This window comes from Coregonus clupeaformis, chromosome 19, assembly GCF_020615455.1.
Source record: "Coregonus clupeaformis isolate EN_2021a chromosome 19, ASM2061545v1, whole genome shotgun sequence".
Lineage (NCBI taxonomy): Eukaryota > Metazoa > Chordata > Actinopteri > Salmoniformes > Salmonidae > Coregonus > Coregonus clupeaformis.
Genome location: NC_059210.1, coordinates 13,558,013 through 13,573,939, shown reverse-complemented (window position 1 = coordinate 13,573,939; position 15,927 = coordinate 13,558,013). Strand labels below are relative to the sequence as shown.

Genomic DNA, 15,927 nt, shown 5'->3' with positions numbered 1-15,927 from the left:
CGGTGGTGCCTTCAGGTGGTCTGGGAGGGCATTCCAGAGGCTGGGGGCGGTCGTAACTTGGTTAGTGACACTATCAAGTTGGTGACTTGATAGTGTCTTAATTGAGCAGCTTAAAATGCATAGTAAGTAGTAACAGCAATTATGACTGTGTGTGGTGTGTGTGTGTGTGTGTGTGTGTGTGTGGAGAGAGTCCATGCAAATAGTTCAATGTTATTTCAATGTGTGTATGGTATGTGTGGACGTGTTTAACTATTCTTGTGTGGACCAGAAGTCCCCACAAGAATAGTAAACAAACAAACATTTGACCAACTGGGGACATTTTGTTGGTCCCCACAAGGTCAAATGCTATTTCTAGAGGGTTTAGGGTTAGAATTAGTGTTAGGGTTAGTTTTAGGGTTAGGCTTAGGAGCTAGGGATAGGTTTAGGGTTAAGGTTAGGTTTTCGGGTTAGGGTACGGGTTAGGCTAAGGGTACGGGTTAGGGGATAGGGAAAATAGGATTTTAAATGGGACTGAATTGTGTGTCCCCACAAAGTTAGTTGTTCAAGACTGTGTGCATGTGTGTGTGTGTGTGTGTGTGTGCGCGCACACTGGCGTGTGTTAGCATGTGCCTGTGTATAGTGTGTCATCATCTCCATTCACATCAATGAATTAAAGGAAGGGGTTTGGTCTGCAGAGACATTACACAGCCCAGCCCCGAAGTGACTCTTATCAACTGTGTGCAAGGATTCATCAGTGTTGATCTCACCAGCCCCCATTGTCACACCCCTGGGTAGCAGAGGTTATGTTGTCTTTACAGGTCTGTAGGTCTAATATCTGATTGGAGGTTAACTTTACAGTAATGCTATTGGTCAACAACTCAGATTTTTTATCCAAACAACTCAGATGTTGTAAAGGTCTCAGATTCATTGTATCGTTCTCTTTTTATGTTCCTGAACTGCTGTGGTGAGAAACGTTCTTTCTTTCTTTCTTTCTTTCTTTCTTTCTTTCTTTCTTTCTTTCTATGGGCCATGGCTCAAGCCATGGTTTCTGTCTCTCTCCCTCTCTGACCATGCTTATTAATGCATGTTAATGCTTTGTAACTTAAGCTTTATACCTTGTAAATGTAATCATTCAATTTACAAATTAATTAAATACAATTGTATTTAGAATTCCATTCTCAGACATTTCTTGATTGCCTATTACTGTAACTTAACTATAGTATCTTGCATATTGCTAAATCATCTTATGGAGTCAGATTATTAATTTAATAGACTTTGTTAACATATTAATTGCATAGTCTTATTATGAGGCGCATGTGAGGTGAATATAATATGCATATATAACAAATATTACCCACTACAACATCACAACAGACACATGACAAAAGGTCAGGGGGTAAAACAACAAAAAGTTTGGAGGTTATACAACAACTTTTTGCTAGTGATTAAGCTGTGGTTTCCTTGACAACGTGACGTGGCCCTTCATGCTTTCCTAAGGTCCAGAGTTTCTCAGCGTTTTCCAGTGAGTGTGTAGCGTTTTGAGAAGTTTGAGGGGTACCTGTGAGCCTCAGCGTCCAGCCACCACTGTCTCTGTGCCTACGCACCAGCATGCATCTTACCCAGGACCCCAAAGTTGAGATAGGATTGAGCGATCAGGGAACGGTCAACCCTGCCTTTAGGGTAAGTGCTGCTTCACTCTCTCAAAACAACTGAAGAACTGCCAAATCACACCGCATTAAGTATCACATACTCTCAAATGTATGTTCAGTGTTCATTGGTTCCTTGAAATCTTTGGTTTCTTATGCTGAATTTCATGATGTTGGGTCTCAATCGAGAGGGGAAATGAACATCATTTTAGTGGGATGTGGGAACTTTTCCCAACTGTATTCATGCTGGTTTACTTCTGCACAGGAGGAAAACAAAGGGCTGAGTTATTCATCTTAGAAACTAGAGCTGAATTTAAGCTACTGTGGAATGTAATTTGCCCAGAGCATACTGAACAGACTGGGTAGATCAATGGAAAACATTGTTTGATTCCACAGCATGTAGCATAGATATGTCGTTATCAAAAACAGTCATGCAATGCAAAACCAATATATATAGAAATGACAAGAAATGACATTAAAATGATAATAACACAGTTATAACCTATAAACTACGTGTTTGACTCCTAAGGAATAATTTAAATATTCTCCCATACAATTGGCATTTTTATTTATTTATATGCATAAGTTCTGTCTCCCACTGCAAAGCCTTAATGGTAATCAACGTCTAGAAAACTGACTCAGAAAGGCAGTTAGCCAGGATGAATTAAGGCTATATTGAGTCGTTTCATCTTACCATCCAAAGGCAATGCATGCAGCCAGCTATACACTGGTATCCCCCGTGAGCCGGTTCGTACATAAAACCTCCACTCAGGCTGCAAAGGCGTTGATTTCCTCCTTAACTCGATTTAATGGCGAAAAGAAGGAAAAAACTGGGAAAATGTGCGTACTTTTTTATGAAACACATTTTTCCACAACCATGCTAACGTGGCTAATGATGTTGCGCATTGTGTTCAGCCAGGGGTAAACTTCAGACTGCTGCAACCTGATTGGCTGAACGCGATACGCCGCATCCGGGACTAGCATTCCTCGCCATTATATTGAGTTAAAGATGAAATCGATGCCTTTGCAGCCTGAATGGAGAAGGTTTTATGTACGAACGGGTCCACTGGGGATACCAGTGTATAGCCGGCTACATGTATTGCCTTTGTACGGTAAAATGAAACGATTCAATATCCCCAGCTGTTATAAGGATGATTATAAGATGATAATAAGACATGATAAAGGGGTTGTACTGTACGTACTTATGACAAACAAGTCTTAAAATGTTTTATATTCGTATAATAATGCATTATAGTTATGGGGCTTAAGTAAATGTTGCTGAATTACTATTTTTTATTTATTTCAGACTGAATGGGGCGCTCAGTGTACACAGCTGGATTGAGACTTTATTTTCACCCCCCGAAGCATATTTCTCCCCAACCTATCATAGCAAACAAGACAACCAAAACAACAGCTGCCTGCACAAAATCATTTTAGAAACAATTGGCTGAGCCAAAGCAGACGTTTATGATAAATGTATGAGTTTATTTAATTGCTAATTCAATATAATGCATTCAACTGTGGTGGACTAAACTGCAGTGTTATTCATCTTTCTTCATGTCGTGGCATTTTCCCAGCACATTGAGTTAGGAAAATGCGAAGAACAGGCAAATCCCACAGTTGTCAATAACCCTAAGACCAGGTAACACACCCTAAAATAGTCAAATCAAATCAGCTAAAAAATCAATAAATCAAATTAATAGCACATTATTATACAATCATTTGAGTAAAAAAAAAAGAAAGAAATGTATACGTTGAAGATTGTTTGCTAATTCCTACACTGTATCTCTACTGCAGTATTTCCAACAATTACTTTTGTTGCTGCATTTTGACCAGATAAAGACTTTGCGGTGAATGAATAACATGTGGTAAAATATTTTTACAAGGATCAAAATCTCACAGAGTAGAAATGTACAAGCCTCACAAGTGTAAGATAAACATTGAGACCATGACTAGAGTCCATGACTGTCTGGAGATAATGTTTGAATTAATAACCCTCCCGTTGTCCTAGGGTCAAAATGACACGCCACTGTGTTGAACCAACTTTATTTAATTGTTATATTTTTTGGATCATTTGTGAGAAGGAGGCAGTGATACTTTCTTTAAAGTCTCACTGCCTCCTTCTCACAAATGATCCCCAAAATATAAAAATTAAATAAAGTTGGTTCAACACAGTGGCGGGTCATTTTGACCCTAGGACAACGGGAGGGTTAAGGCATTAAATGTTTTTCCGACTTCATGACAACAAGTGGAAGGTGTATCTGAACCAACAGTTTGTGTGTCCCAGATAGATGCCAGCATTTAGAATGTAATGGTCCGGTGGACAGACACCAAATCCCAAAGTGTTGAACGAACAAATATTGTGTATTCATTATCAATTCAGCAACAGCATGATGCATTAAACAGTAATGTAACGGTTGCATTCCACATCTGTTCTGAACTAAATGCTGTGCTCAGAAATGGAAGTGATCTTGTCTACTTAAAAAAAAAAAAAATAGAAATATCCATAATACACTATATATGCAAAAGTATGTGGACACCCCTTCAAATTAGTGGATTCGGCTATTTCAGCCACACCCGTTGCTGACAGGTGTATAAAATTGAGCGCACAGCCATGCAATCTCCATAGACAAACATTCACCTTACTGGCCTTACTAAAGAGCTCAGTGACTTTCAACGTGGCACCGTCATAGGATGCCACCTTTCCAACAACTCAGTTCGTCAAATTTCTGCCCTGCTAGAGATGCCCCGGTCAACTGTAAGTGCTGTTATTGTGACATGGAAACATCTAGGAGCAACAATGGCTCAGCAATGAAGTGGTAGGCCACACAAGCTCACAGAATGGGACCTCCGAGTGCTGAGGCGCGTAGCGAGTAAAAATTGTCTGTCCTCGGTTGCAACACTCACTACCGAGTTCCAAACTGCCTCTGTAAGCAACGTCAGCACTTCATTGCGTCGGCTGGAGTGGTGTTAAGCTCGCCACCATTACACTGGAGCAGTGGAAACGCATTCTCTGGAATGATGGTCCGGGGCTGTTTTTCATGGTTCGGTCTAGGCCCCTTAGTTCCAGTGAAGGAAAATATTAACGCTACAGCATACAATGACATTCTAGAAAATTCTGTGCTTCTATCTTTGTGGCAACAGTTTGGGGAAGTCCCTTTCCTGTTTCAGCATGACAATGCCCCTGTGCACAAAGCGAGGTCCATACAGAAATGGTTTGTTGAGATCAGTGTGGAAGAACTTGACTGGCCTGCACAGAGCCCTGACCTCAACCCCATCAAACACCTTTGGGATGAATTGGAACGCTGACTGCGAGCCAGGACTAGTCGTCCAACATCAGTGCCCGACCTCACAAATGCTCTTGTGGCTGAATGGAAGCAAGTCCCCGCAGCAATGTTCCAACATCTAGTGGAAAGCCTTCCCAGAATAGTGGAGGGTGTTATAGCAGCAAAGGGGGGACCAACTCCATATTAATGTCCATGATTTTGGAATGAGATGTTCGACGAGCAAGTGTCCACATACTTTTGGTCATGTAATGTAATTTTCCATACATAATGTTGTTGAAAAGCCACAGTTGGTTGTGTTTGTAAGGTGGCAATGTAGTAACTGATTGCCAAGACTGGCCTGTTATACTTCTAAAATGGAATGAGGAAAGTGAAGGAAGTACTAGTGGGAGGCCATCTGGTTATGATTTGGGTTTAGAGGGCCATCATGCTCTGTGGCATGATGTACAGTGGGCTACACACCCACATGCAGTGAAAAGCTCGCTTCATTTAAGCTATTACAACATTACTATCAATGTCTATGGCAGGGATGGACAACTTCAGTCCTCGTGGGCCTGATTGGTGTCAAATTTTTGCCCCATCCCCAGCACCAGCTAACAGACCTGACTCCAATAATCAACTAATCATGATCTTCAGTTTAAAATGCAATTAGTTTAATCAGCTGTATTTGCTAGGGATGGGGAAAAAGTGTGACACCACTCCGGCCCCCGAGGACTGGAGTTGCCCATCCCTTGTTATGGGATGGCGCACATGGTGATCCACATTTAAAGGAAAGTGGAGGGGAAATCCATTAGGTGGCAGCAAAAGATTAGCAGATAGTAACCTGAGCACATATCGCTGAAACCAGCTGTTGGATAAGTCTACCTTCTGTGGCTCAAACAAGCAAAGACACATGGATTGGTTCTGAGAAGTCCTGTTGAATTCTATGACTGTGTTCATGTGATGAGGCATCGAAGGTACTGTTCTGAGATTAAAGGCTTTCAGAGTGGATTTTAAGGCTTTTTTTGTGACAGTTGTAAGATTTCTGTACCTGTTGAACACATTGCTATCCATTCCTGCTTTAACCTTTTCCCCCAATACCTGCTTCCTCTCCACCTCTTGCCAGTGAAAACGTATTCATACCACACATTTCATATGTATCATTCACCTTACCTCAATGAGGGATTAGGTGTCATGATGAAGGTAGCTATGTTAGGAATAGCTGCCCGCATTTCATTGTTACACAAGTGTTTGTAGACACAAATAAGGTGTATGACTGAACATAAGCGTCATCATGTGTGTGTCTCTACAATGCAAGGGATATCTATACCTGCTACTTTATAATTGCTAAAATCAACTTCTTGCCTGATTAAACAATACTACTTGAGCTCAGTCAACCAAGCAATCCCTCTTTTAAACAAGTTTTAATCCATAGTGAATTACCTCAAACAGTCAAAGGAACACACACAGCATATGGAATGGAATATGGCCTGTGGGATGCGTGTTAACATGGGCCTGACCTCTTTATCTTTAGGACACTGACTGGTTTCAAGCAGCGTTTGTGGACTATTTGGCCCTGTTTACCGTCAGAATGGATTACTAGCTGCCCACACCGGTGCCATTTTTTACCATATCACCTATCACATGCTCCCATCAGACTCGGTATAGATTTCCCTTTCACGGTCACAGGGTGCATGGGACAAAAGATGGGACTGGGAATCCATAGCTCAGGCCATAATGGAGACATGGAAATGGATTCCTAAGGGTCATTTCAATGATTGAACATTCACTGTGGCCGTTACACAGTAGCACTAGCGTATATTAGGCATACCCTTTTTCCCTGCGGTAAAATAAAAATCACTGGGCATGGTAGGAATACCACTAAGACTTCCTTCACAGGCAGATGTTTCTTGTTTTCTTGTTTTTTTTTTGTTGTCGTTGGCATGCTGTTCTTTTAGAATTTGACATCAAAGAAGAATGTTAAAGGGATTTAACACAATCCTGTGTGGTTGTAGTTGGACTGTTTCTGTTCTGTTTTTCTCAGAAAACTACTTCATCAAGAATTTTAGGTTTTTAGATTGTTTTGGGAATTTCTTATGATAATAATAATAATTTACTTTGATGTCCATTTTTGTAGCTTGATGGGTAGCCTCAGAGGGTTATTTTTAGGTCAAAACATGTAAGCTTATGTAAGTATGTACAGTATATAAGTATATATCGCAAAATCCAATTTAAAAAAGGAATTCCACTCAAAAGTAGAGATTTAACATCATCAGCTTTCGTGTTCTACTACAGATTTTGACTTAAAAGGGCAATCTGCAGTTTCTAAATCCATATTTGGACTTATAAATTAATGATATTTACCCATTGATTCTTGAAGAATATAACTTATAAATACCAAAATATAAGCTTGTTTTACTCCAATGTTTGTAAATATACCGTATAGCCTCAAAACTTAGTTAAAACTATAATTTTGATATCATTGATGGTCAGTTCTTACACCCATAGCTCTGTCTATGAATTTGAGAGTGGTTACATTTCTCCAGCCCTATCCCTCAGCTTTTTACCAAAATAGTGGTGGGAAATAGTTTGTTATTGTTTAAACTGGAGATTGCCCCTTTAAAGCTGAACTGTATGGAACAAGGAACAAAACCGCACATTTCAACTTCCCCTCTAAAGACAGTTGTTTTCCTCCACAGGGCCCGGACAGTGGTCAGTCAGAGAGGGTTGACATGGATGGGTCTCACACAGAGGGCCTGGAAGAAGGTCTGGAGGACCAGAACAAAGGCCTGGATCTGGTCTACTCCATCAATGATAGGCCACCATGGTATCTCTGCATCCTGCTGGGCTTCCAGGTAAAGGAACAACACAATGCAGGTTGTACCCTGTGTTATCCACCAGGGTTGGGGTCAATTCCATTTTAATTCAGTCAATTCAGGAAGTGAACTGAAATACCCATTCCAATTGAAAATTAAGAAGTTTTGAGGAAAATTAGAATTGGAATGTCAATTTACTACCTGAATTGACTGAATTTAAATTGGATTGACCCCAAACCTGCTGTGAACCAGACATCTTCTTTATTGAGAAAAAATGTACTTACTACGACTGTAATATGTGATTGTCTCACCTGGCTATCTTAAGATGAATACACTAACTGTAAGTCGCTCTGGATAAGATCGTCTGCTAAATGACTAAAATGTAAATGTACATCCTTTACCTACTCCCTCTTCCCCTGTATAAATATATCTTAGTCTAGAGTTAAGTCTCCCTCCTATAACAATTTCCCATCTAGCCTTTCTTGGAAATAGTTCTGCATGCTGGTTCCTAGCAGTCATATACTGTAAGTCCCCATCTCACCCACTCCTTCTCTGTCTTTCCTTACCCACTTCAAAGTCACCCCATATTTGATGTCACCATTCCTCAAAGGTAAAAAACATAATGGAGAGGAAACAGCCCATATCTTAATTAATAAGTCCCACCATTGCGCCTGAGTTATTTAAGACTATTAACCCCTTTTAAACATTGTATGTTTGAGCTACAGACTTCTAGGTTGTACCATTGGATTCGTCTATTTCTTCTATTTCTTCTGCATCCAGTGTTTGTGAGACAAGGGTGGATCCCGAAGAAGCCCGGGGCCGGATCTTCATTCTGTAGCCAGAATGGTTTGAGCTACAAACATGTCGTCCAAAAAGTTATACATTTGACTCATCTGTCCATAGAACATTCTTCCAAGAGACTTGATGATCATCCAGGTGCTTCTAGACGCTTTTTGGGCAAACTTGAGTCAACTTTTTGGACGAGGTGGGTCCCATTATGTCTGGCAAAAACCAAACACTGCATTCCACAGTAAGAACCTCATACCAACGGTCAAGCATGGTGGTGGTAGTGTGATGGTTTGGGGATATTTTGCTGCCTCAGGACCTGGATGACTTGCCTTAATAGAAGGAACCATGAATTTTGCTCTGTATCATAGAATTCTACAGGAGAATGTCAGGCCTTCTGTCTGTGAGCTGAAGCTGAAGCACATCTGGGTCATGCAGCAAGACAATGATCCTAAACACACAATCAAATCTACATGAAAATTGTTGAAAAGCAACAAATTTGAAGTTTTGGAATGGCCTAGTCAAAGTCCAGACCTAATCCCAATTGAGATGTTGTGGCAGGACTTGAAACGAGCAGTTCATACTTGAAAACCCACAAATGTCGCTGAGGCTAAAATTCCTCCACAGCGATTTGAGAGACTGACTAACAACTACAGGATGCATTTGGTTGCGGTCATTGCAGCTTAAGGTGGCACAACCAGTTATTGAGTGTAAGGGGGCAATTACTTTTTCACACAGGGGAATTGGGTATTGCATAACTTTGTTAACTAAATTTCTGTACTTACAGCAGGGATGGGTAACTTTTTATGTGGGTGGGGGCCACTATTTCCTGCAATTCTACACATTTTGCCATAGGGTGGAGGCACATTTTTACAGTTTTTAATATGATAACTGATGGTCAAAAGTTGTGCACTATATAGGGAATAGGGTTCCATTTCCCACTTATGCATTCTCATTTCGACCCCAAACCCAAAACTGGTGTGCGTTGCCAAAGAGCTCTATTTTCAAGTCATCTGACCAAAGCACCAGTTCCAATCCAAGTGCCAATGCTGTTTAGTGAAGTCCAGGTGTTTACATTTGTTGGACAACATGAAAATAGAGCTCTTTGGTTACACTCACTAATGGCAGGTTTGGCATCGAAATGAGAATGCATGAGCAGAAAAGAACCCCATACCTACTGTAAAATATGGTGGTGGATATTTTATGTTATGGGGCTATTTTGCTTCCACTAGACCTTGGGCCCTTATTAAGGTCAACGGCATCATGAACTTTACCCAGTACCAGGACATTTTAACCAAAAATCTGGTTGCCTCTGCCAGTGTAATGACGCTCCAGGAGAGTGAGGATCCATTTGCAGTTTTATTACAATCTGGGTCGTACAAACAGGGTCAATCGCCAGCAGACACAACAGTAGGGATAAGGCAACTCGTAATCCAGGTACAGGCATAAGGTCAGGGCAGGCAGCAAGCTTACAAAAATCAGTCCAGTAAAGAATATAGTCCAGGGCAGGCAGCAAAGAATCAAGGAGGGAAAAACAGTCCAGAGTAAATCCACGGGCAGACAGACACAGGCGAAAACGCTCAGAAATGATCACCAGGGTAAACAAGACTTCGCAAAGAGAGAGAGTTTGAGAGCACCTAAATAGTCTACTGATGGGAGTCAGGTGCAACGGTAATCAGAGCCAGGTATGTGGGAAATGTAGTTCAGGGGTTTAATACTCAGGAGAGGGTTCCCTCTGGTGGTGAGCAGGAGGAACAGCGGGAGTCTCGTTTGTGACAGCCAGGAGGCTGAAATGTAGCCGCAAGTGAACAGTATCTTCTAGCAAGACAATAACCCCAAGCACACATCAAAATCCACAAAGAAATGGTTAATTGACAACAAAATCATCATTTTGCAATGGCCATCTCAGTTCCCGGGCTTGAAACCCATTGAATTGAAGAGGGCAGTCCATAAGCACAGACAAAGGATATCAAGGATCTGGAAGGACTCTGTATGGAGGAATGGTCTAAGATCCCTCCCAATGTGTTCTCCAACTCATAAAACATTTTAGAAAAAGTATCGGTGTCGTTATCCTCGCAAGGTGAGGTATTGAAAGGTTTTGAAAACAGGGGTGTCAATCCTTTTGAACCCTACCTTTTGAACCCTACCTTTTTGATAAAATAAATATTACTTGTTAAACAAGATCTCTGAGCAATTATATTAGTATAAAGTAATATATATGTTTAGCATACAATATATCTCAGTATTTGAAATATTTATTTTATACATCATTTTTGCTCATCTTTATCAAGGGTGTCAATAATTTTGGACCCCACTGTATGTATGTAGTAACTTGTATTATTAATTGTAGCAGTAGTTCTATTAGCTGTAGGCCTATTAGTAATTTAACAACTTTTTCTGTGCTTAACTTTTTGTTGTTGTTGCTGTTAATGTAGCTTCATTGCCAAAATCCTGACCTATCCTTTTAAACCAAACGTCATTATCGACTAATATCGACTAATTATCAACTATTTTCCCACTGCACTGTGTCAAAAATGTACGTTTTACAGTTAATGTCCTGCAATTCTACTCATTTTGCCATGGGGTAGAGAGCAAAAATGTTTTTTTTGGCTAATTTCCTGCAATTCTACACCTTTTGTAATGACTTATGCCATGTTAATATGATATGACAGAGAATGACTAATAAAATCAATATGGTATTCGGCCATGGTTAATACAAGTTTAGATAGCTGGCTAGACTAACGACCAATCTAAAAATTGTTAGCTGACATGGCTAATTGAGTCTGTCAGTGACTGACATAACAAGACAAAAACTGCCACATTTTGAAATTGCACCTGGTGTATTCTTACTTAATAATAATACTTCTTAAGTTGAGACCCCAACTGGGGCCCTAAGCGACCGATTATGTTGCTTATGCCTGGAACTGGATAGTGAGGTGGGGCCCCCAAAAGGCTAGAGACCTCCAGGGGGCCCACATTGATTTTATTAGTCATTCTCTCTCATATCATATTAACATGGCACAAGTCATTACAAAAGGTGTAGAATTGCAGGACATTAACTGTAAAATGTAAATGTTTTCTCTACACTGTCAAGAGGGAGGCCACTAAAATGTTTTGCCATGAGGTGGGGCCCCCAAAAGGCTAGAGCCCCCAAAAGGGGCCCTGATCCTTAACCTTAGGTGGGACAAGCCTAGCTTGTTTAGCCTAGTATAACACAAGCATTTGCACACCTGTGCACTGAAAGCCCAGGGCTAACATGTCAAGTAAGTGACAGAGGCGCTGATGGGACAATTAAAGGACCATGCATATTCTGTAGAAGTCACTCAGCAAATATGTTTTCACACTGCTGATTTCAACAATGTGTTTGTAATGTCAGGCAGGTGTTTGTGGTGATTTATTAGGCTAGCACTGAAAAGAGGAGGGCCAGCTAAGACCTGGACCAAAATGGTGTTATCCAACTTCAATTAATGCATTATGTGAAAATTATGTGTGAAATGTGGTTTTGTCCACCAAAACCTGTGAAGAGCTTTAAAGGGATAGTGATAGATTTAGGCAATTAAGCCCTTTTTCTACTTACCCAGAGTCAGATGAACTTATGGATACCATTTTTATGTCTCTGATTGAGTGCAGTTTGAAGGACGTTAGAGGTAGTTTCGTGAGCCATTGCTAACTAGGGTGAGCGCAATGGCTGGATGTCTACATGGACCACAAACATATAAATGGTATCCATGAGTTCATCTGACTTTAGTTAAGTAGAAAAAGGGCTTCATCACTATCCCTTTAACAGTTCGGACTGAAAAAAGAATAAGGCTGAATATAGCCTAATCATTACATTTTACATATTTAGCAGACGCTCTTATCCAGAGCGACTTACATTAGCGTTAAGTGCCTTGCTTAATGGCACATCGACAGATTTTTCACCTAGTCGGCTTGGGGATTAGAACCAGCAACCTTTCTGTTACTGCCACAACGCTCTTACCCACTAAGCTACCTGCCGCCTTGTATTAGAACAGTGTATTTTTACATTTATATTTGGGTGTGATATCAATTAAATGTCAATGTGTCTCTCAGGTGTTGTTCTGTAACAATATACTGTGACTTGGACCGTAACATTTCATGTACACGTCTTTCTTCTGCTCCTGTCAACAGCATTACATCCTGGCATTCGGTGGCATCATTGCAGTGCCTCTGATCCTGGCCGAGCCTCTCTGTATTGGAGACAACAATGCCGCCAAGAGCCAACTCATCTCCACCATATTCTTTGTGTCGGGTGTGTGCACACTGCTTCAGACCACTATCGGAACCAGGTAGCTAGTCCTCTTGGCATTTCCTTAACAGCTTAACTTTCACATAAGGGCACAAACATATACACTGAGTGTACAAAACATTAAGAACACCTGCTCTTTCCATTACTTAGATTGACCAGCTGAATCAAGGTGAAAGTTATGATCCCTTATTGATGTCACTTGTTAAATCCACTTCAATCCATGTAGATGAAGGTAAGGAGACAGGTTAAAGAAGGATTGTTAAGCCTTGAGACAATTGAGTCATGGATTGTGTATGTGTGCCATTCAGAGGGTGAATGGGCAAGACAAAATATTTAAGTGCCTTTGAACGGGGTATGGTAGTAGGAGCCAGGCGTACTGGTTTGTGTCAAGAACTGCATCACTGCTGGGTTTTTCACGTTCAACTGTTTCCTGTGTGACATCCAGCCAACTTGACACAACTGGGGAAATCATTGGGGTCAACATGGGCCAACAACCCTGTGGAACACTTTTGACACCTTGTAGACTCCATGCCCCAACGAATTGAGGCTGTTCTGAGGGCAAAAGGGGGGGGTTGAGGTGGTGCAACTCAATATTAGGAAGGTGTTCTTAATGTTTTGTACACTCAGTGTATAGGCACAAGGATGTTTAAATGCAAACACATTTAAACCCACAGAGGCTTAGAAGAACACATAGACAAGCGTGTGTGCATGTATGCCTGAGTAGACACACATCTGAACCTAACATAAATCCTTCTCTATCTTCGCCATCCATCTAAGTAATCCTTCTGGAAATATCTGTAAAGTAAAGTTCCAGACAGCTTAACGCCTTAATGTACAGTATGGTGAGGACAGGGTTAGGGCCTGGGCCTTCCACAGTTTAAGAATTCCTGTTCAAAGCCTTATGTTGAGTTGCCATGAGTTAGAGCAAAAGAGCCCAGGTGTGGGATTGGTCAGTATGGCAATATATCACTATAAGACTAGACAATCACCCAGATGAGTCTATCACAGCCCAGCAGTTATTTATCATCAACATAACACAATAGCTACCTTATTTATTTAAGCTGGTTTGAGCTAATAAGTGTCCCCTCTAGTAGTATACAGTTAATGACACTGAATATACACTGAGTGTACAAAACATTAGGAACACCTTATTAATATTGAGTTGCACCACCCCTTTTTGCCCTCAGAACAGCCTCAATTCGTCAGGGTATGAACTCTACAAGGTGTTGAAAGCGTTCCACAGGGATGCTGGCCCATGTTGACCCCAATAATTCCCACAGTTGTGTCAAGTTGTTAGGATATCCTTTGGGTGGCGGACCATTCTTGATACAAACGGGAAACTGTTGAGTGTGAAAAACCCAGTAGCGTTGCAGTTCTTGACACAAACCAGTGTGCCTGGAACCTACTAAAGGCACTTAAATCTTTTGTCTTGCCCATTCACCCTCTGTATGGCACACATACACAATCCATGTCTCAATTGTCTCAAGGCATAAAAATCCTTCTTTAACCTGTCTCCTCCTCTCCATCTACACTGATTTAAGTGGATTTAACTAGTGACATCAATAAGGGATCATAGCTTTCACCTGGATTCACCTGGTCAGTCTGTCATGGAAAGAGCAGGTGTTCTTAATGTTTTGTACACTCAGTGTATCTTAACTGTTGTAAGATCAAAATGGGTTGGTAGTATAAGGCTAAAACCACTGGACCAGGGATGCATCCAGTGGAAGAAATCAGGCAAATAGGCAACTAGCTACCCAACCAGCTACCCAACCAGCTACCTAACTAGCTACCCAATCAGCTACCCAACCAGCTACCCAATCAGCTACCCAACTAGCTACTCAACCAGCTACCCAATCAGCTACCCAACCAGCTACCCAACTAGCTACCCAGCCAGCTACCCAACCAGCTACCCAATCAGCTACCCAACTAGCTACCCAACCAGCTACCCAACTAACTACCTAACTAGCTACCCAACCACCTACCCATTTCAATTAAGTTTATCGTCACTATACATAATTACTTGGCTCCAGGTATCAGGGATCATTCCGTGACCATTGAGATGACATTGGGATAATATTGGGTATGTCGTGATCGAGTTAACTTGAGCTTCTTTGACAATCTGCATCTACACAGCTTTAGGTCAAAGGTTAGCTAAACTCATCTAAAGAGCCCAGGGGAGTTGTGCTCTTTTAATCGTATTTGCTACCAGGCAGACAACTGGCAGGTGAACCAGACCATTCCATCCTTAACCCATGCATTCTACTGGTTGCCTCTTTCTTTCCACAGGTTGCCAATCCTCCAGGGGGGTACCTTTAGCTTCATCACCCCCACCCTGGCCATCCTTGCCCTGCCTAAGTGGCAGTGCCCTGCCCCCAGTGCCACGTCAGTGTCCCAGCAGCTTCAAAACGCCACTGAATCCCTGCTAATGGACTCTGATGAGGTGTGGAAGTCACGCATGAGAGAGGTATGTTTGAGGTCTAGATCCAACAAGTGATAGATACACAACAAACCTCCTGAACTAATATGACATATCACTATAACTCAAGACTAAATAAAATGGTATTTTTTGCAGGGAGTAAGTGACTGTCTGAACTCATGTCCATACCACTCAGGACACTAAACCAATTGTATTAAGTGTCGATAGCACTTTACATCCAGCATCCAGGTATAATGGTTTGACTTATGACTATTTATAATATGTTATGTCTCTCTATGCATGACATTTTCACCTGTCTCAAATGAGTTATTATTTTCTACGGATCATTATGAGATGATTACATGACATTGTAAGGGTCTTAGATGCTCATGACAAGTCTCACGATGCATCCTAACTGCATAGTAATGCATTATACCTATTATATTATAATGCATTATACCTACAGTATACCTAGTATATGTTTTAAGTAAAGTGTTACCCAAGTGTCTTTATGTATCCAGTGGTGTAGTGGTGCCTGGAGAAGTGGGTATACTCTAATGTTGCCCAAAATTTCCCAAACTGCCTGCTCGGTGATGGAAAGGTGTAAAAGATTATATGTTTTCCTATAGTTTTTTTTCCAGGTTTTCACTCTCAAAGTCACACTTTTTTAAAATAGAGATGTCCACAACAATGCTTAAACCACATCAGGAGACCATTTTTAATCGGGTGCACTTTCATTCAATTGCGCACCTAG

General features: G+C 41.1%; 1 protein-coding gene across 1 annotated transcript in view; it reads left to right on the top strand.

Annotated features, from left to right (window-relative positions):
- Positions 1 to 525: 525 nt before the first annotated feature.
- Positions 526 to 15,927, top strand: part of si:dkey-106n21.1 (solute carrier family 23 member 2) — a 73,229-nt gene continuing 57,827 nt past the window's right edge. The window contains exons 1-5 of the mRNA XM_041837035.1: positions 526 to 943; positions 1,477 to 1,659; positions 7,588 to 7,743; positions 12,640 to 12,797; positions 15,044 to 15,221. Of these exons, the coding sequence (XP_041692969.1) occupies positions 1,588 to 1,659; positions 7,588 to 7,743; positions 12,640 to 12,797; positions 15,044 to 15,221 (564 nt within the window). The 5' untranslated portion in view covers positions 526 to 943; positions 1,477 to 1,587. The remainder of the gene's footprint in view (positions 944 to 1,476; positions 1,660 to 7,587; positions 7,744 to 12,639; positions 12,798 to 15,043; positions 15,222 to 15,927) is intronic.